Here is a 22863-nt window from a genome sequence, read left to right as displayed (position 1 = left end):
AGCCACTCAGACGCCCCTCAGTGTTTTGTTAAATGGGTCTCCTGAGATTGTTCCATTTTTCATGACTCTATGCACGGGGATCTATATGCACAGGGCCTTGCTCAATTATGCACTCAGTAAGCACTTTTTGTTAATGAATCAATATGACAGAGTCCTTTGCACATTTCATAATATTTAATATGCAGGGTCACAGCTGAGAAAATTACCTGATAGAATTTTGATTTAAATCTACCCCTTTTAGGTGCCTGGCTGGCTCGGTTTGTAGAGGAGGCAACTCTTGATCTCAGGGTCATGAGTTCAAGCCCTACATTTGGTATAGAGACTACTTAAAAAAAAAAAAATTACCCTTTTAGGCTAATATTCAGTATGGTAAGTTGTTCATTTCTTTGTTCTGATTAATTCCCTGAATAGCTTTTGTTTAAACTTCAATAATTTTGGGATAAGGTAGAGTGTGCTTGGAATTTTAAGAATAACGATTAATGACATTAAGTTTGTAAAAGCAAGAAAAATGTAAAACTATTATTTTACATGTTTGCTATGTAGGATATAGCTCTTAGTTTTTGCCCCTTCAATTCTCATATGACATAAAATATTAAATTACTTTAGACTACTGGTCATAGGTAGTCAAGTGATGTCTGATGGTTAGAAACATAGTTCAGGATCAGAAATGTTATCACCATTCTTCAGGAAAAGGTGAGATGATAAATTTCTATGATTGGTATGAGAAAAGCCTGAAGTAATTAATTAAAAAGAGAAAACATTCACTCTGTTGAATCTGTTTTTGGCAAATTTTACAAGTAAGGGAACTAAATTTCCAAAATTCTAGGCTGCATAATTATTTCTAGGACAAAATTTTTGGTAGATCAACAAAACTAAAAGACAATCTACTGAATGTGAGAAGATATTTGCAAATAACATAACTTAAAAAGGATTAGTATCCGAAATATATAAAGAACTTACACAACTTGACACCAAAAACCAAATAATCCAATTAAAAAATGGGCAGAAAACACAAACAGACATTTCTCCAAAGAAGACATATAGATGGTCAACAGGCACATGAAAAGATGCACAATATCACTCACCATCAGGGAAATGCAAATCAAAACCACAGTAAGATGTCATCTCACACCTGTCAGAATGGCTAAAATCGAAAACACGAGAACAAGTGTTGGCGAGGATGTGGAGAAAAGGAACCCTCGTGCATTGTTGGTGGGAACGCAAACTGATGTAGCCCCTGAGGAAAACAGTATGGAGGTCCTTCAAAAAATTAAAAATAGGACTACCATATGATCCAGGAATTGGACTACTGAGTATTTACCCAAAGAATACAAAAACATGAATTTGAAAGGATATATGCATCCCTATGTTTATTACAGCATTATTTGCAATAGATAACCAAGTGTCCATCATTAGATGAATGGATAAAGAAGATGTGATATATATATATACACACACACACACACACAATGGAATATTATTCAGCAATAAGAATGAAATCCTGCCATTTGCAACAATATGGATCTACAGAATATAATGCTAAGCGAAATAAGACAGTCAGAGAAAGACAAATACCATATGATTTCACTCATATGTGAAATTTAAGAAAAAAACAAAGGAAAGAAAAGGAAACCAAAAGAGAAAATATAACATACAGAGAACAAACAGATTGGGGATGGGGGAGAGTGATGGGTGAAACAGGTGAAGGGGATTAAGAGTACACTTATCTTGATAGCACTGAATAATAGATGGAATTGTTGAATGCCTATATTGTACACCTGAAACTTTTTGGTTGAAGATTAATATATAAATTGATGCTTTCACCAAAGATCAAACAAACTAGCTTTCTCTAAAGTACTCAATTTATTAAACTATTCCCTGGGTTTATTACACAGTGGTAAATAATAAACCACACCATTTAAGGGTTAACCAAAAAGAAAAAAAACAAAAGCTTAATTTCAGCTACTATATTTTTTACTTAAGAAATACATGAAATTTAAGAAAACCTTAAATGTTCTAAGATATACCACAAGGCATTAATTACCCACATGATTACCAAAACCCAAATACTGTATCGGATTTACAGAGTCAAAGCCTCCCAAACTGTTTCTTAATTCACATATCCTTATAATAATCCTTGTATTTAGGGAGGTATTTATTCCCATTTTGAATATGGAAAAAGGCAACAAGTTGGACCTGTGGCTTTACAAAGGTTATCAAGTAGTACAGATAGTTTGTCTCGGTAATTTGCTCAGCTTTACAGAGGACTGTACAAGTTATTTCCATCACCACTCAAATGCTCATTTAACAAATATTTATTGAGCATCTAGCTTGTGCCAGTGTTGAATACTGAGCTCACAATGGTGGGAACAAAGATGGTTCCTAACCTCATAAAGCTTCTAGATTACTGTGAAGGACAGATGTTAGACATATAATTACCCTTCTGATCAGGATCACATGTGGCTCTGAGAGTATGTAACAACAGACTTGACCCTGTGGTATTGGGGAAGACTTTCCTAAGGAACTCATGTTTCAGCAAAATTCTAAAGGATGAAAGGAACTACTGACACAAAGAGGAGTACATGAAATGAATGGTGCAAGGAAAGGGTACCGCTGTTGTGAAAGAACTGGGCACATTCGAGGATTTGAAACAGCAGCATAGGAAGAGCTTTTTAAAAAGGGGAAAGCAAATTGATGCAGGCACTGTGGAAAACAGTATGGAGGTTCCTTGAAAGTTAAAAATAGAATTACCATATGATCCAGTAATTCAACAACTGGGTATTTACCCAAAGAAAACAAAAACACTAATTCAAAAAGATATATGCACCCCTCTGTTTATTGCAGCATTATTTACAATAGCCAAAATGTGGAAGCAACCCAAGTGTCCAACCATAGATGAATGGGTAAAGAAGTTGTGGTATGTACATATACAATGGGATATTATTCAGCCATAAGAAAGAATGACATTTTGCCATTTGCACCAACATGGATGGACCCAGAGGGTATAATGTTAAGTGAAATAAGCCAATGAGAGAAAGACAAATACTGTATTATTTCACTCATACATAGAATTTAAGAAACAAAACAAATGAACACCAAAAGGAAGAAGAAGAAAAAAAAAACAGACTTAAGTACAGAGAACTGGTGGTTACCAGAAGGGAAGTGGATAGGGGGATGGGTGAAATCGTTGAAGGGGATTACGAAAAAAAGAAAAAACATTGGCAAAACTGTAATAAGATATAGGTGGGGAAGATCAGCAGGATCTTGTTGATAGTTGTTAAGGACTGGGACTTACTTCAATGACTCTTTAAGAGTTTTAGACTCAGCAATAAGAAAATGAACAATCTGACTTTTAAAATGAGCGAAAGAGGGGTGCCTGGGCGCCTGGGTGGCTCAGTTGGTTAAGCGACTGCCTTCGGCTCAGGTCATGATCCTGGAGTCCCGGGATCGAGTCCCACATCGGGCTCCCTGCTCAGCAGGGAGTCTGCTTTTCCCTCTGACCCACTTCCCTGTTGTGTTCTCTATCTCTCATTCTCTCTCTCTCAAATAAATAAATAAAAAATCTTAAAAAAAAAAAAAGAAGGAATTAAAAAAAAAAAAAGAAAGAAAGAGGGGTGCCTGGGTGGCTCAGTCGTTAAGCATCTGCCTTCAGCTCAGGTCATGATCCCAGGGTCCTGGGATCAAGCCCCACGTTGGGCAACCTGCTCTGCGGGAAGCCTGTTTCTCCCTCTCCCACTCCCCCTGCTTGTGTTCCCTCTCTCACTGTGTCTCTGTCAAATAAATAAAAACTTTAAAAAAATAAAATAAGGGGCGCCTGGGTGGCTCATTCGTTAAGCATCTGGCTTCGGCTCAGATCATGGTCCCAGGGTCCTGGGATCAAGCCCCGCATCGGGCTCCCTGCTCCGCAGGAAGCCTGCTTCTCCCTCTCCCACTCCCCCTACTTGTGTTCCTCTCTCGCTGTGACTCTCTCTGTCAAATAAATAAATAAAATCTTTAAAAATAAATAAAAAAATAAAATAAAATAATAAAAAATAAATAAAATGAGCAAAAGATCTAAACAGATATGTCACCAAAGAAGATAGATGGCAAATAAGCATATGAAAATATGTTCTGCATCATATGTCATCAGCAAATTAAAACAATGAGATACTACTACACACCTAGGAGGTGGCCAAAATCCAGAACACTGACAAATACCTAATGACAAGGATGTGAAGCAACAGAAACTCTCATTCATAGCTGGTGGAATGCAAAATCGTAGTCACTCTGGAAGGCAGTGTGGCAGTTTCTTACAAAACTAAACATACTCTGACCATACCATCCAGCACTCATGTTGCTGGGTATTTACCCAAATAAACTGAAAACTTATGTCTACACAAAAACCGGCACACAGATGTTTATAGCAGCTTTATTCATAATTACCAAAACATGGAAGCAACTAAGATATCCTTCAATAGTGAATATCAGCAACCAAGATATCCAGACAATGTAGTATTATTCAGCACTAAAAAAAAAATGAGCTCTCAAGCCATGAAAATACACGGAGGAAACTTAAATGCATATTACTAAGTAAATGAAAGAGCAAATCTGAAAAGGCTAAATACTGTATTATTCCCAACTATATGATATTCTAGAAAAGGCAAAACTATGGAGACAGTAAGAAAGATAAGTAGTTGTCAGGGATTAGGGGGAGGGAGAGATGAATAGGTGGAGCACAGATGATATTTAGAGGAGTGAATCTACTCTGTATGATACCATGATCATTAATACATATCATTATACATTTGTCCAAACCCAAAGAAGGTACAATGAGTGAACCCTAATGCAGACTATGGATTTGGGGTGATAATGATATGCCAATAGAGGTTCATCAATTATAGCAAATGTACCATTCTAGTGTGGGATGTTGATAGAGGGCAAGTTGGAGGTGGGACAGGAGGTATGTGGGACTCTGTACTTTCTGTTCAGTTTTGCTCTAAATCTAAAACTTGCTATAAAAAATATTTTCTTAAAAAGTTTTAGAGGGCAATTCATGATTAGATTTACATTCCTCAGAGATCACTCAGGCTGCAGTGACCTCTGTGAATGGAGATAAAGAAAAAAATGGGTGTAGAAGACAGTTAACTGCAGTTGTCAGGTGAGAGATGGTGCTAGTTGAGTCTAGGGTGGTGTGGGAGGAGAAAGAGAAAACATGTTGGCCCTAGGGAGAGAGATAAGATTCAAGTATGTGTCCCTGGATAAATGAATGGACTGCTTACCCTTAGTTTCCTCATATATTAAGAGAGAGAAAAGAGGTATAGGGGTTGGCCAAGGGTCTTCATGATTTGGGGAGAACCTAACACTGAACCATATGTAAGAGAAGCACGGAATTAACTGAGTACTTGGGACAATTATCTTTTCTTTTGTAATGGCAGCCCTGTATTAGACAAGAGCAAAATGAGGCAGATTATGGTTGTTATGAGAGAACTTTTAAAAAATTTTTCTTTTTTTTTTAAAGATTATTGATACGAGGAATTCTTAATCTCAGGAAACAAACTGAGGGTAGCTGGAGTGGTGTGGGGTGGGAGAGATGGGGTGGCTGGGTGACAGACACTGGGGAGGGAGGGTATGTGCTATGGTGAGCGCTGTGAATTGTTTAAGACTGATGAATCACAGACCTGTACCTCTGAAACAAATGGTACATTATATGTTAAAAAAAAAAAAAGATAGTAGGAAGGGAAAAATGAAGGGGGGGAAATCGGAGGGGGAGACGAACCATGAGAGACTATGGATTCTGAGAAACAAACTGAGGGTTCTAGAGGGGAGCGGGGTGGGGGGATGGGTTAGCCTGGTGATGGGTATTAAAGAGGGCACATACTGAATGGAGCACTGGGTGTTCTATACAAACAATGAATCATGGAACACTACATCAAAAACTAATGATGTAATGTATGGTGATTAACATAACATAATAAAATAAAATAAATAAAAAATAAAAGATTTTATTTATTTATTTGACAGAGACACAGCCAGAAAGGGAACACAAGCAGGGGGAGTGGGAGAGGGAGAAGCAGGCTTCCCGCCAGCAGGGAGCCCAGTGCTGGGCTCTGGGATCATGACCTGAGTGGAAGGCAGATGCTTAACAACTGAGCCACCCAGGCACCCTTAAAAAAATTTTTCTTGGGCATTCTTTAAATATAATGATCCACTACTTTAGTAATAATCCTAATTACAGTGATAGCAACCAATAAATATGATAATATAATCAAATATCTAAAATAGATATTTCTAGAAACCAATAAATAGTGTTATTTTGAGTTGGATTTTTCTTTTGTTTACATTTGCAACTTTGAGTCTTGGTAATCTCTATGTAACTTTAACAAAGTTTTATAAACTGGGTAGATATTACTCATTTATAATATTCATAATACGTTATATACTCTAATGTTCATAATACACTGGCAATCCTATCATTTGCCCCTATCTCACTCCTGTTACTATTTTTCCTGAGTGAACAGAAATAAAATTTGAGAAAGATTTGAGACACAGAAACAGTATCACCTAAGGTCTTGGTTCCCTTATCCCATTCCTAATCCCCAGACAAGCTCTTCTAAAAATATTAAAAGCTTATAAAGGTGCATACCTGAAAAACTGCTTGATAATTAGAGCTAAAAGCTCACTGGTCAGCCATGTCTTGACAAAAAGCATGTTTGAATTTAATAAAAGTGTATTTGAAGAATTAATACACTATAATAAGATAATGTGTAAATCTAGAATATTTTGTTAGAGATGATTAACATGTACCTAATGAGAAAAAACTCATTAGTTGAGAAACAATATTTTCCATTACTAAAGAAAAATCTACTTTCTTGCTGTAAATGAGAAAATTATTTGAGGACAATACATAACTATAATAAACATAAATCCATGCATTATTTTAATATTTTATGCTTCATAAAGAATTGAATATTAAATTATTATAATTTTTAAAAAGGTATTATGGCTAAAAAAAAACAACACAAGTAAATACCTGAAATACCTCCTGGCTATCCCATGATATACGTGCCTAATTCCAATGTTACTTTCTTTCTCAATATTTCAGCAAGGCTGTATGTAGTTCTAATAGGCCATTAATGTAAATGCTATTAAAGAATAATCAGGTCTGCTAAATGAGGTTATATCATTTACCAAGATGACAGATTCTGACTTTGAAGAAGATTGCTGACCATTTATATGACCACTAAGGACTAATGTTTGACTTATAAATTCTAATTTCATCTTTTGCACACTGAGGAAAGAGATTAACAACTTTATCCACATCGAGATGCTTGTTTTGAAGAATTGATTCCATCTCTTTGAATAGTTCTTTCTCCAGTTTCCTCATGTTGTCCAACAGGGGTTTGGCTTTTTCCTAAACAATTAAAAAATAAAAATAAATAAACACATACACACACACGTATAAGTCTAACCAAATTCCAACTCACCTCTACAGACAAGATTTATTCATTCTTGTTTCCACTTCTAGTTTGGTTCCCCTCCTCTTATTCTTTAGACATAGAAGGAATGAAATTCTTTGGGAAAAATCATTGTTCTAGATTGAATTAACCCCAATTTATTAGGTATTTTTAGTAGAAAAGATAAGAATAACTGTGTAGGATTAGTCTATAAGCAAGAAACTTAGAAGACAGATAACAGGACCATTGAAATTATGATATTATATATGGGGAAGGTTGCTGAAAATTGAGGCTAAGTTTTTTTTTATAAATCTTTATTTTGAAAGCTTTATGATATAGCTACTACAAATAGTTGACTTAAACATCTTATTTTGATAGTATAGCTTTAAGCAGCATTTTTGTCATAAGTAATCAATTTTCGTGTCACCAATGTTCCTTATTCTTCGAGGCTAAGATACTTTTATGAAGTTGGATCTTCTATATTTAAAATCAGGATTATCAGATTCAACAAAGGAAAAAGAACAGCAGTATTCAAGGGAAAGAAACTAAAAGACATTTTCTCAATGATTCCTCCCTATGATTTCTCTCTGTTTCAAGAAGGGGGCAAATGGTCATGACTTTTACAGAATGAAGCAATTTTTAAGTTATTGATGAATTACCACAACCAGTTACAGGGTAGGTACTGAGAGAAAAAGTGTGTAAGAAGAAAGTTATCAGAAAATGAGCTTGGGGGGTGCCTGGGTGGCTCAGTTGTTAAGTGTCTGCCTTCGGCTCATGTCATGATCCCAGGGTAGTGGGATTGAGCCCCACATCGGGCTCCCTGCTCGGCGGGAAGCCTGCGTCTCCCTCTCCCCCTCCCCCTGCTTGTGTTCCCTCTCTCGCTGTGTCTCTCTCTGTCAAATAAATAAAATCTTTAAAAAAAAAAAAAAAGGAAAGAAAGAAAGAAAGAAAGAAAATGAACTTGGAAGTTTTCCTTCCATTTCTATTTTTTGGAACAGTTTCAGAAGAATAGGTATTAATTCTTCTTTAAATGTTTGGTAGAATTCCCCTGGGAAGCCATCTGGCCCTGGGCTTTTGTTTGTTGGGAGATTTTTGATGACTGCTTCAATTTCCTTAGTGGTTCTAGGTCTGTTCAGGTTTTCTATTTCTTCCTGGTTCAGTTTTGGTAGTTGATACATCTCTAGGAATGCATCCATTTCTTTCAGATTATCTAATTTGCTGGCATATAGTTGCTCATAATGTGTTCTTATAATTGTATTTCTTTGGTGTTGGTTGTGATCTCTCCTCTTTCATTCATGATTTTATTTATTTGGGTCATTTCTCTTTTCTTTTTGGTAAGTCTGGCCAGGGGTTTATCAATCTTATTAATTCTTTCAAAGAACGAGCTCCTAGTTTCGTTGATCTGTTCTACTGTTCTTTGGGTTTCTATTTCATTGATTTCTGCTCTGATCTTTATTACTTCTCTTCTCCTGCTGGGTTTAGGCTTTATTTGCTCTTCTTTCTCCAGCTCCTTTAGGTGTAGGGTTAGGTTGTGTATTTGAGAACCTTCTTGTTTCTTGAGAAAGGCTTGTATTGCTATATACTTTCCTCTTAGGACTGCCTTTGCTGCATCCCAAAGATTTTGAACAGTTGTGTTTTCATTTTCATTGGTTTCCATGAATTTTTTAAATTCTTCTTTAATTTCCTGGTTGACCCTTTCATTCTTTAGTAGGATGCTCTTTAACCTCCATGTATTTGAGTTCTTTCCGACTTTCCTCTTGTGATTGAGTTCTAGTTTCAAAGCATTGTGGTCCGAAGATATGCAGGGAATGATCCCAATCTTTTGGTACTGGTTGAGACCTGATTTGTGACCTAGGATGTGATCTATTCTGGAGAATGTTCCATGGGCACTAGAGAAGAATGTGTATTCTGTTGCTTTGGGATGGAAAGTTCTGAATATATCTATGAAGTCCATTTGGTCCAGTGTGTCATTTAAAGTCTTTATTTCCTTGTTGATCTTTTGCTAAGATGATCTGTCCATTTCAGTGTGGGGAGTGTTAAAGTCCCCCACTATTACTGTATTGTTGTTGATGTGTTTCTTTGCTTTTGTTATTAATTGGCTTATATAATTGGCTGCTCCCATGTTAGGGGCATAGATATTTACAATTGTTAGATCTTGTTGGATAGACCCTTTAAGTATGACATAGTGTCCTTCCTTATCTCTTATTATAGTCTTTGGTTTAAAATCTAATTTGTCTGATATAAGGATTGCCACCCCAGCTTTCTTTTGGTGTCCATTAGCATAGGAAATGGTTTCCATCCCCTCACTTTCAATCTGGGGGTGTCTTTGGGTATAAAATGAGTCTCTTGCAGACAGCATATCGATGGGTCTTGTTTTTTATCCAATCTGATACCCTGTGTCTTTTGATTGGGGCATTGAGCCCATTTACATTCAGGGTAACTATTGAAAGATATGAACTTGGTGCCATTGTATTGCCTGTAAGGTTACTGTTACTGTATATTGTCTGTGTTCCTTTCTGGTCTATGTTACTGTTAGGCTCTCTCTTTGCTTAGAGGACCCCTTCCAATATTTCTTGTAGGGCTGGTTTCATGCTTGCAAAGATACAAATGTAGGGATCCGAAGGGGTACATGCACCCCAATGTTTATAGCAGCAATGTCCACAATAGCCAAACTGTGGAAGGAGCCCAGATGTCCATCGACAGATGAATGGATAAAGAAGATGTGGGGTGTATATATATATATATATATATATACATACACACACACACACACACACACACACACACACATACACAATGGAATATTATGCAGCCATCAAAAGGAATGAAATCTTGCCATTTGCAACGACATGGATGGAACTGGAGGATATTATGCTGAGTGAAATAAGTCAATCAGAGAAAGATATGTATCATATGATCTCACTGATATGAGGTATTCTTAATCTCAGGAAACAAACTGAAGGTTGCTGGAGTGATGGGGGGTGGGAGGGATGGGGTGGCTGGGTGATAGATATTGGGGAGGGTATGTGCTATGGTGAGTGCTGTGAATTGTGTAAGACTGTTGAATCACAGACCTGTACCTCTGAAACAAATAATAAATTATATGTTTAAAAAAAAAAGAAGATAGCAGGAAGGGAAAAATGAAGGGGGGGAAATCGGAGGGGGAGACGAACCATGAGAGACTATGGACTCTAGAATTCTAGGGGGGAGGGGGTGTGGGGAGGGGTTAGCCTGGTGATGGGTATTAAAGAGGGCACATACTGAATGGAGCACTGGGTGTTATATGCAAACAATGAATCATGGAACACTACATCAAAAACTAATGATGTAATGTATGGTGATTAACATAACATAATAAAATTTAAAAAAAAAATGAGCATAATTTTAAACATTTGAACCATTATGGCACAGAACTCCAAAAAACAAAGATTCTTAACCTTAATGTGCACTTTAAAATCAAATTGTATCTACTTTTTCTGAAGAAATGCTACTTTACATATCAGTGGGGAAAATGTATTTTGTCTACAAATGGTATTGGAATAATTTAGTCAGCTCTTGGAAAACAGAATCCCTATTTCATAACATACAGAAAAATAAATTTCAGACAAATTTAAGAACTAAATATTTTTTTCAAACACACATATACATACTGAAAAAAAATACAGAAGTTATCTTTTTATTTATTTATTTGACAGAGAGATACACAGCAAGAGAGGGAACACAAGCAGGGAGAGTGGGAGAGGGAGAAGCAGGCCTCCTGCGGAGCAGGGAGCCCAATGCGGGGCTCGATCCCAGGACCCTGGGACCATGACCTGAGCTGAAGGCAGATGCTTAATGACTGAGCCACCCAGGCGCCCCAGAAGTTATCTTTATTTTGAGGTGAGGTTGGCCTTTCAAGCATAAAATCAAGATGCCTTAATGGAAAAGACTAACAAATGTAATTGACTAAACTTAAAACTTTTCTGTCAGACAAAAAAGTTAAACAATAAGCTGATGAAAAATCTGCAATATAACAGACTCAAAATTCACATATTTTTGCCTCTTTGAGGCAAAAGACAAAAACAACCAACAAACAATTGAACAATAGGCTAAGGAAAAGAAGAGGCAAGTCATTTAAGAGGAAATACTAATGGCCAATAAACATATGAGAAGATTTTTAACCGCATTAGTAATCAAGAAATGTAAATTAAGGGGCGCCTGGGTGGCTCAGCTGGTTAAGCAGTTAAGCAGCTGCCTTCGGGGGCGCCTGGGTGGCTCAGTTGTTAAGCGTCTGCCTTTGGCTCAGGTCATGATCCAGGGTCCTGGGATCAAGCCCCACATCGGGCTCCAGGCTCCTCGGGAAGGCTGCTTCTCCCTCTCCCACTCCCCCCTGCTTGTGTTCCCTCTCTCGCTGTGTCTCTGTCAAATAAATAAATAAAATCTTTAAAAAAAAACAAACAAACCGGCTGCCTTCGGCTCAAGTCATGATCTCAGGGTCCTGGGATGGATCCTCCCATTGGGCTCCCTGCTCAGCAGGGAGCCTGCTTCTCCCTCTCCCTCTGCCCCTCCCCACCGCTCATGCTTGTGTGCACGCTCTGTCAAATAAATAAAATCTTTTAAAAATGTAAATTAAAAGTAGCATTGACTCTCTCTAAGACATTAAAGTAGATTAGAACCAGAGAAAGACAAATACCATCTGATTTCACTTGGATGTGGAATCTAAAAAACGAAACAAACAGCAAAAATAGACCCATAAATACATAGCAAACAGATTGATTGTTGCCAGAGGAGAGGGGGGTGAGGGGGTGAGCAAAATGGGTGAAGAGGCTAGGGAGATACAGATGTCCAGTTATGAAATGAATAAGTCACGGCGGGTAAAAGGCACGTAAGGAATATAGTTAATGGTATTGTACTAGCATATGGTGACAGATGGCAGCTACACTTGGGGTGAGCATAGTATAATGTATAGACTTGTCCAATCACTATATTGTACACCTGAAACTAATGTTAACATCATGTGTCGACTATACTTAAATTTTAAAAAAAAAGTAGACTAGAACCCAGCTCTTTGACACTTCCCTCAAATTCTATTGTCTTTCCACTACTTTCTGTTGTCATTCAACATTTACTGCCTATTAAGTAAAGCCTAAAACAGTAACAACAGCTTTTAAATTTTAATTTCAGTATTACTTAGAAAAATGTCAATCAGCAATTTAAACAAATATTTAATAATAAGTCTACAAAACCAACCTTCCAGAAGCAGTATTGAGGGGAAAAGGAAGCTGACAACCCTTGAGAACTATAGTAAGCAATTAGTGCAGTGTGGAGGCTGCTCAGGGAGGAATGAGGGAAAATCCCCCCAGAGCAGAGAGTCTTGAAACATATCACTGAGAAACTTGAGCATCAGGGCAAGAGGAACCAAAGGGCTCATCATTCTTCACAGAGCTGTGCTGAGTCTGGAGGGTAAGCCAAGCTCAGACAGTGTATGACACCATGGCCAGTGGATTGGGCTCTCATCAGCACACTTAATGGGCTCCTGGGACAAATTGCTTGCCTCTCACTCCAGGCCACCAGGCTACAAAAAGTGTTTACACTCGAAGTTTTTTTTAAGATTTATTTGAAGGAGGGGAGGGGCAGAGGGAAAGGAAGAGAGAGTCCTAAGCAGACTCCTCGCTGAGCACGGGGCCCACACGTGGCCGATGCTGGGCTTCATGTCAGGCTCAATCTCATGACCCTGAGATCACGACCTGAGTTGAAACCAAGAATCAGATGCTGAACTGTGTCACCCAGGTGCCCCTACACTCAAAGTTTTAATAAATAAATAAATATAATATAAAAAATATATTATTTTAATAAAATAAATAAATATAATATAAAAAAATAAAGCAAGAATAGTGTCAAGAATTCACAGCAAATACCAGGTCTGGACAGAACTATCTGCTTTAAGTGTAAGCAAAGCAGGTGGGGGAATGGCAACCATGCAAACATACTACAGACAAAAGTCAATAAATAATTACCTGGAGGACAATTAATTTAATTCACTTTATGTAGAAAGAATGCAAATGTATATACCTTGATGAAGTACAAGGAATTATAGGCAATAGAGTATAAACAGGTGAGAAAAGGTGTAAGATGGCCAATATTTTCCTTCATTGAAGGAAGTGAGTTGATGGTTCTGTAAAAAACCTTTAGGTAGCCCTTCCATTTCCTTCTAGTCTATTTTTTATCTCTGGGGCAGAGAGGGAAGAGGGCAAGAGAGCTGAAGAAGTATGGATATTATAAAATTGTCAATCTATGTGTGTATCTATCTGTCTCCCCCAAAATATATCTGCTTATTTCTAGAGATGAGATTTTGGATGACATGTTAATCTTCTATAATGCTTACATTTAAAAATCACAAGCATTTATCATTTTTTTTAAACTCCAACTCATTATTATTATTTTAAGTCTAAGGGGTGTTAAGCACTTTCCATTAAAATTAATCTAAGGCTATATGATTCAGAATGTTATGTAAGAGACTATGTTAACTGCCCTCCAGTAGCTTTGTCATTTTTGGTGTGAGATATAAACGATGTAAGCTGCTTAAACTCCCTAAGTCTCAGATTCTTTATCAGTAAAATGGACATAATAATAGTAGCTACTCATAAAAATGGACATAATAACAGTAGCTACTCATAAAGAATGTGAAGATTAAATAAAATATTCTGTGTAATGGTACCATGATGCTGTTGGATAGTAAGTGCTCAGTAAATATTAGGTACTGTTATTACATTTAATATATTAAATTTCCCTAAAAGATTCACAATGCATTTTTTTTTTACTTTTACAAACTTTATTTTCCGTCAACCTTTCCCATTTCTATTTCCATTTTGTTTGCTTTGTGGAAGAGCAGCTTAAGACCGCTCAGTGGTTGTTCCTGCCCATTCAGTGGCCTGAGCAGTGGGAGCTGCAGACCAGTCTTCAGTGGCCGGCTGGGCGCTCCAGTCCTCAGTGGGGAACTGCTGAATAGGCACCGGGGTCACCTGCACGCCTTCAGACCAGTCTGCGACTTCAGGCTGAGTAGCAGTGAACTCAGGAGTTGGAGCCGTCCATTCACCCTGAAATTCCTCCTTGGTCACAGCCTGTTCAGCAGAGGCCTGCTCTTCCTTTTCCATCTCTTCAGGATCTCTGTAGAAGTAGAGATCAGGCACGACCTCCCATGGGTGTTCACGGGAAATGGTGCCACGCATGCGCAGAACTTCCCTGGCCAGCCTCCACCACATCAGACCCACCGAGTGAGCTCCCTTGTTGTTGCAAGGGATGGCGATCTCCACATAGTGCAGAGGAGAGTCGGCGTTAGAGCGATGGCAGGCAGGTTAACATAGGACGCCTCTGTAAGAGGCTGGTGGTCAGCCCTGGGCTCAGTAACCACCAGCAGTCTCGGCTCCCGGCAGGCTGCCTGGATTGGGTTAGTGAAGGTTCCAGGAGTGAAGCGGCCGGCAATAGGAGTGGCTCCGTAGCAGCAGCAAACTTCAGCACAGCTCGCTGGCCACTATCCCTGGACGATGGGACACTGACATCAGCTGGGTTTTCAATGGCAACAGTGGCACGAGCCACCAGCAGAAGCTTCTCCCAGGTCCTCTTCAGATTTATGATGTAGATACCGTCACTTTTCCTTTTGTAGATGTACTGTTCCGTTTGAAAGTCAAGGTTGGTACCCCCTAAATGGGTTCCTGCTGCAAGGAATTTGAGGACATCTTCCTCCTTCATTTGCAGGACATCAAGGGCTCCGAACATTGTGAAAGTTTCCCTTTAAGTTACAACAGGAACGCAAAACAACGCTGTATGAACACTTCCCTAGGTAGCGCGGAAAGGCTCACAATGCATTCTTAACCATTATTTTTAACCTTCAATTACAGGTCTATAATCTAAACATCTAAACTATTTTTAAACCTATTTTTAGATGAAGGAAGGAAAGAAAGCTGAAATTCCGAAGTTCAAAATGTGGATTGAATCATACTTGAAATCATTCTTAATGATAAAACAGAATATAATTTAATCATACCTCCTTTTTATCTATTATTTCCAAAGCCTGTTGATGTTTTTGGTAGAGTGGGTGTCTTCTGTCAGGCTTAAACTGAAAACGTGGCTTCTTTTTAACTGGATCTTCAAGTGCAAATGTTGGTGAACTGGTATCCAATAGTGGTGGAATATTTGGTACAAATATGAAAGGCTTAAAAATGGATCTAGAAGAAAAAGTCTTCATTAAATTGGCTTGTGGGGATATAAAAATATTCAGCATTATTCTAAATCTTTTAAGATTTCCTCTAGTCTCTATTAATTTGTTACATACTAGTCGTTCCTGTCATACTACTTATACCGTGTCTGTCTTTCCTGGTACACCGGGCTCTCCTTTGGGGCTGGGGAGCACACTTTATTCAGTATCCCCATGAACCTAACAAAGGGGCTGGCACAGAAACAGTGCCAAGTGAAATTACAGTTCATCATTTTCTACTGCAAACTCCACAGTTGAAGGGTAAGAACAAGCCTCAGTGTTACAGATTGAGGATTAGGATTTGGAATGAAAATCAGCAGCAGTATTAAGGTATTCATGAGTCTCATTCCATCTTCTTGAAAATATCTTTAATAACATGAAAGACCATAACACTAGGAGATAGTGACTATAAGATCATTTCTAAATGTAATGTACATTAAGTTCTATGAGACACTAATGACTAAAGATAGTCTGTACAAATCCTGCTTTAGATATAACTTCAACTACTGATAGCTTAAATTTTATATGCATGTATTTTATAGATATGAGTAGATAAGTAACCATCTAAATCCAGCTCAGCTACATCATTTAATCTTTTTACTGTTATTAATCATCTAATGTTGTAATACTGAATCTGCAAAAGAAAACCATATACTTTTCTTGACAATTTTAAATATATTTGGGGAAAGAGAGTAGGGATAACTGCATACAAGAATCTATTAACATATTGTCCTATAAAAATGAGAATAGTTATGGCAGTTATGTACATATGGAAATGGCAAACTACAACCTGAACAGAAAATGCATCCAAAAATTATTGTCATATTTGTGTAAGAAAAATTTAGCCTGGCAAAATCACCAACAGACTAATGACTACCCCACTCCTTGACCCCTTGCTGGTTTACAATATTCTATGACTTTACCTCTCAGGATCAGGAGTCCCAGTAAAGAAATGAATGCAAGGAAGGCTGGAGTCTTGAGGTAAAATAGAAACCATGCTTGCAGTGGTCAGGAATTCTCCCTCCATATTAATGCCACTTGGTTTATCTCGGAGAATTTCCATCATTGTTTCAAAAGTTATATTTCCTAGGGAAATCATTTTAAAAATCATCAAATACATATGAATTTGTAGATTGATATACTGTTAATATGAACTGCTTTCTCTATTGATAATATATAACATGAGATAATGATCTAGGTATAAATTAGAGATTGACTCTAAACGAACCCTGTATCATAAATATTAGATTAGCTTCATTCCACTGTTGTAATGAAGATTTTTTTAGAAAATATAAAATACAAAGTCTCAAAACCATTTATCAGGTAAAATCGTAACTTCTTAAGAAGGAATAAAAAATGCAAAATATGCTCAGTCTTGTTGCCCTTAACAAAAATTTTTAAGATGTATTTAGTTAGCAGTGAACTGACAATATCAGTAACTACTATCTGAGTCTATTCATTCTGGGAACAAACTATTAAGAGAATATTGTGCTTGGTTTCCAATATTATACAAGATGTTCTTTATAAAATAATATACTACTTTTCCTATAATAATTTCTGTACCTGACTTTAATACCCTTATCTGAAAGTGTGAATTGTAACCAGAGTGGGAATGAAGGAGACAAAACACATTATTGGTTAATGGAATTTTTATGAACATAATTCTGCTGGACTACTTAAAAAACTTAAATGTCCATTGTGTGTGATGAAAATAGATGGCATTATATTTTGTTTTCTGTTTTCATATGTGAAGTTTGATATTTTAAGGAGTTTTTTTATTTTAGAAAAATAGAAAAAATCTATTTTATCTCTGTAGCAAACACAACATGACCATTGTTACAGAGAGCCTCAGAATTCCATATTTGCAAGGTATTTCCACCAAAAAATTTAAAAAGCCAATCATGCCTTCAGACAGCTCTGCTCCCTGCTATACATTTCCATAGTCAAAGATGTGGTTCCAGATCTAACTCCTAATGACAAGATGAATAATCTTATCCCTACACAATGCAGTCCTCCAAAAGTAGCCCAAATACCTTCTTCTAACATGTCATAATTCTCTTCCCAAAAATTTGACTCAGTTCCCCCTGAATCAAATTAAAACTCCTTCAAATGAAAACTTACCATTAAGCTTAATTGGAATAAGGTTTTCCTTTCCTATAAGCATTCCTGATCTTTTGTATATATTGGTCCTATCTCTGCCATTAGATTATAAATTCTCTAAAGACAAGAATGGGATTTTTCTCTATTTAGTTCTCAATCATTCAACACATACTTATTGAGCATCTACTAAATGCCACGCACTGTCTTAGGAAATGGAGAGACCAGAGAGATAGATATTGATGCACTTTGACATAGATATGTAGCTCTGTGAATGTAAAGAAGTGAAAGTCCCCTGGTCCAATTTCAGTTGGGATGACCACAGTTAACAATTCAAAAAAGGATCTTTCCTGAAGAGTTTCAGAATAGGTTTAAAAGCCTTCCTCTGAATAAATACAAGAAATTCTCATTATTGAAAGAAAATGGTACTAGAAAATAGCCATTTAAAGCAGCACATTTAAAATAAGAATCAAAATTTCATGGTAAATAGTGGAGGAAAAGGACTGATTAGGTCTTTAAAATGAAATAATAATATTACAAAAATAAATTTATATAAGCTTATAGTTAACAAAATTTAGGTTAGAATTTTAATATGCTAATTCTTAGAACAATGACCAAATCCAGTGCAATTTTTCCAACAAAAGTGGTAAGAGAATGTAACTTTAACTACTGCAACATGATCATAAAGATAATTTTTGAAAATTATTTATTGAGAAAGTGAGAGCATGAGTGGAGGGGCAGAGGGAGAGGGAGAAGCAGACTCCCCGCCAAGCAAAAAGCCTGACTCAGGACTTGATCCCAGGGCCTTGAGACCATGACCTGAGCCGAAGGCAGACAGTTAACCGACTGAACCACCCACTCGCCCAAAACATACTAATTTAAGTCTTTGTCTGATGAAGCTAGTTTGTGGATACCAGTGGGTCACTTTCTACTGTCTGCTTTCTCTTGGTTTTTCAGTCACTTAGTCTTATTCCTTGGCATGTCTGATAATTTTTTATTGAATGTTGGACACTATGGACGAAAGTCTGTAGAAGTTCTTCATGATGTTTTCCTCAACAGAAGATTTAATTTTCTTCTGGAAAACAGACAGAATATAAGTAGATTACCTATTGATCCAGTTGAGACTGGTCTATTCCCTATGGTAGCTTTTCTGCGGTCTCAACTGAAAGTCTGGGATGTTTCCCAGGCCTCTTCCTGGTTGGCTATTAGATCTAAGTTTTGTCCCTAAGGCCTTGTGAGATTCTCAAATCTCTACTTAGCTTTTTAGGCTCTTAGCAACTACTTTTGTCTTGATCTCTCAGTATCTCATCCTACATTTGTGCTGCTTAGAAGTCAAAAATTGCTTTAAGGAGAAATTGTGACATAAAAGGTCAGGTACTTCTCAGAGTACAGCTAATCTTGTCTCAATCTCTTGGATCTAGGCCCTCATATCCTAACTGTTTTGGGTGTTCACCGATACCTTCAAACAGTTGTTTTTATTCCTCCAGCTTTCATAGTTATTCTGGGGGGGAGGTTAGTGTAATACTAGTTATTCCTTGATAACCAGAAGCAGAAGTCCAGCTCAGTGCTTTTAACCACTCCACTACTGAGCCTCCCATCAGTCCTTTTTTACCCTCAAGTAGTATCAATTTTTCAATAATAGTAACGAACATGATAGACCCATATTATAAAAAGTTGAGCTAAAAAAAAACTCCCATAAAACATATAGTTCCTGCCATCAGATATTTTCACATACTTTATATTGGAAATATTTAACTATTGCATTAAAATTCATTCTAAAGAAACAAATAACTTTCATTTAACACAGTTCGTTGACCACAGGTATTTGTCTCCTCTCTCCTAATACCCTAATACAATGACAGTAAAGGAATAAAAAATGAAATAACTCACAAAGACAAAGAGAGCATGAAAAGCAAGAATTTCCTCCCTCCATTCCCATGATATAAAGGAATAATTAAAAGAAAAACGCTTACAGCAAGTCTGTACTCAAAATGTGATTCTGTGACATTTAAAATTAAAATAAAATTGACTTCCATATAAAATAATCTAATGTTACACCCTCAGTCAATCATATACGTTACTATTTCATGTTAATAGCAAATTTTCCATTTCTCCTTAGGATAGCTATGACTTCAAATTCAAGAAAAATAATTTATAGATAACTTGTTATAAGAACAAATCTTTCATTAATTTTGAGAAAATGCAGGAAGAAAAAAAGAGGGTGTATCTGAAAACAGCCCTTAACATTAAAACTAAACAATAAAGCAAAAGCCTACCATCCACACCTATCTATCAGACACATAGCTTCTGCACCTAGTGAGATTTTAAAATGATTCAAATCTAAATTCCTATAAATGGCAAGTTTTAATGAAAACAGTGTCAGAACCATAACACTGCGATAATACAGGTATTATGAAAATGTTTTCTGTATTCAAAACCTACAATTCTCAAAATGAAGGGAGGATTTACATGATCACTTGAGTAGGATAGCTATAAGTAATCCACTAGCAAGCATTGAATAAGTACTGAGACTGCAGTAGCAGGGTTCAGTAAAATGAATGCAAAACACAGGGTGCAATTTCACTGCAATTTAAACTAGTTATTTAAAATACATGAGTGAATATAGATACAATTTGGATATACATGCAGCACAGTTAATAGCTATCAGGTAGCTGGAAAGAAGAAGGGTAGGCTCTTCCATCTAGAAAAATCATGGGAAAAATTAACTATAATGTACTACTAGACAATTTTCTATGAAAGTATTGGAAAGACATTTATTCTTTTGGCAAGCACAGAAGGTTGGATGAACTGTACATTATACTTGGGGAGAAAAAGAAGTTTCAGGTCAGATGCAACTCTTGCTATAATCATGCATTCATTTTAAATCTATATATAATCCAGCTATTTTGTAGTTAAAAATAACAGAATTAATTACTATGATGCAGTGGCTAATTAATTTATAGTTACCTCTATTTTTTTCTTTCTTTTGTCCAATTACCCGGTTAAACCCTAGGATTCTTGACATTTTCCTCCTCACCTTAATTATGTATTGTTGTTCTTCATTTTTTTAGGAATACTTCCTAATTTATGTCCTGAGCCTCTAAGTTATTGCCAGAAAAAGTACACAAGAGTGATCTTTGTTAAATTATCTGTAAGTTACAATTTAATTTAATTCAACTAACAATCCTTTGTTAACTTAATCAAAAAATACATATTAAACACATACAACATACTAGTGCAAGACACTGAACTAGGTGCTGAGAGAAATATAAGCTCAAATAAGAGAGTCCATTTTTTTCAGTTTCATAGAGGAGATAAATGAAGAGTACAGTTTCCTCATTTGGGAAATGAAGATAATACCTACTTCACATAGTTCCTTACAGAAGATAATGCAATCACTTAGCACAGTGTCCAGCCCGATAGCTTTTAACAAATGGGAATAGGTACTGCTGCAACTGCTACTCAGTCTCTACTTTTACAGCAATAATAAGTCTAAAATTCCTTAGAATAACACATTTTGGCATTTTCTACATACCCATCTACATGGAAAAAAAGACAGTTTAAATAACCTATTTATAAAATGCCTAACATTAAGAAACCTTATTAAAAAAACCTTTCACATGAGGGGCGCCTGGGTGGCTCAGTTGTTAAGGTCTGCCTTCAGCTCAGGTCATGATCCCAGGGTCCTGGGATCGAACCCTGCATCGGACTCCCTGCTCAGCGGGAAGCCTGCTTCTCCCTCTCCCACTCCCCCTGCTTGGGTTCCCTCTCTCGCTATCTCTCTCTCTGTGTCAAAAAATAAAATCTTTAAAAACATTGACACAAAATGTTTTCTGTCATACCAAATAACTAACAGATTACTAATGTGTTTAATGAATACCTAAGAAGCAAATATCAATCACTGATCTATCTCTAAGTAGTTGCTTTCTGATTGGTTTACAGAACCATTTTATCCTTCAAGTGAAGGAGAATATATTAGTCACATATTTTGAAGTATTAATGGAATGACCCATTTAGTCGCTAACTGCCACCCAATAACCTAAATAGAAGTTACTTTTCCAGAGCTATATGGAAGCAAAGGGACAAAGATACAGTACAAGTTTTTTTAAGAGTTAGTAGTAACCAAATATAAAAATGGAAAAAGATATATTAATAAACACGCAATTTGAAATTACAATTTTTCAACAAACATAAGAATGTAAGAATAATTAGACATATGAGAATATTTCTAATCTCACTAGTAAGAGATTTCTATTTTAAAATAATAACATGCCATTTCTGCTACAAAATTTATCAAGGCTGAACAAAAATAATATCCTATATTGATAAGTATATTAGAATGGCACTCAGATATTGCTGATGGAAATTTAAATTGATGCAACTTTTCTGATGATCATTTTGGCAATGTTTTCAAAAGCTTTAAAACATGCATATATTCTTTGACCCTACATCCTACTTCTAGAAACATATTCTAGGAAAATAATCATGGATGGGAATATAAATAAGCTATAAGCATATTATGTAATTTTCAATAATGAAAAACTAAAAACAACCTAAATAGTGGGAAATTTTTTAACTAAATTATGATTCATACAACTAATCTTTACTATATGATGATTAAAATATAACCATATAGAAATAAACAAGATATCAAAATAACAGAAAATTATGCATCTGTCAAAAATATGAGAAAATTGGGACTATATTAAAATAGAATTATCTACATTATATATTGCTAACTAAAGAAAAGTTATATGCCGAAAAGTGTGTGTGGCATACTACCATTTCTGTAAAAAAAGAGAAAAAAATTATACATATTTGTTTCATTAAGTATATATTATCTCTGGAAGAATATATAAGGGGTTGCCTATGGAAAAAAGAAATTAATATCTAGGGACAGAATAGAAGGAAATGACTTCACTGTGGATTTTGAATCATGCGAATATATTTCTATAAATAAAATAAGGTCATAGAATATTAAATGACATAGGAAGGAGTTCTGCTTTCAATTAGCTGAATAAGCTCCTATCAGACCAACCCTCCCTTAAATAACAATAAACTTGGGACAAAATATAGACTACCTGAAGGTTCTTTACAGTG

General features: G+C 36.3%; 1 protein-coding gene across 3 annotated transcripts in view; it reads right to left on the bottom strand.

The window, feature by feature from the left end:
* Positions 1-6048: 6048 nt before the first annotated feature.
* The window catches only part of SCRN3 (secernin 3), a 31089-nt gene continuing 14274 nt past the window's right edge, over positions 6049-22863 (bottom strand). For 2 of the 3 annotated variants that reach the window (XM_027589653.2, XM_027589652.2), the window contains exons 6-8: positions 16590-16752; positions 15457-15637; positions 6049-7390 (exon numbers count right to left, since the gene is read on the bottom strand). In XM_027589653.2, coding sequence (XP_027445454.2) covers positions 7220-7390; positions 15457-15637; positions 16590-16752 — 515 coding nt within the window. In that variant the 3' untranslated portion in view covers positions 6049-7219. Of the gene's footprint in view, positions 7391-15053; positions 15202-15456; positions 15638-16589; positions 16753-22863 lie in introns of those variants that run through there. The other variant, XM_027589654.2, reaches the window with a different exon arrangement.

The sequence above is a fragment of the Zalophus californianus genome, chromosome 3 (genome assembly GCF_009762305.2).
Source record: "Zalophus californianus isolate mZalCal1 chromosome 3, mZalCal1.pri.v2, whole genome shotgun sequence".
Taxonomy (NCBI): domain Eukaryota; kingdom Metazoa; phylum Chordata; class Mammalia; order Carnivora; family Otariidae; genus Zalophus; species Zalophus californianus.
Note: the sequence above shows the minus strand (reverse complement) of the source record. Positions and strands in the feature narration are given on the sequence as shown.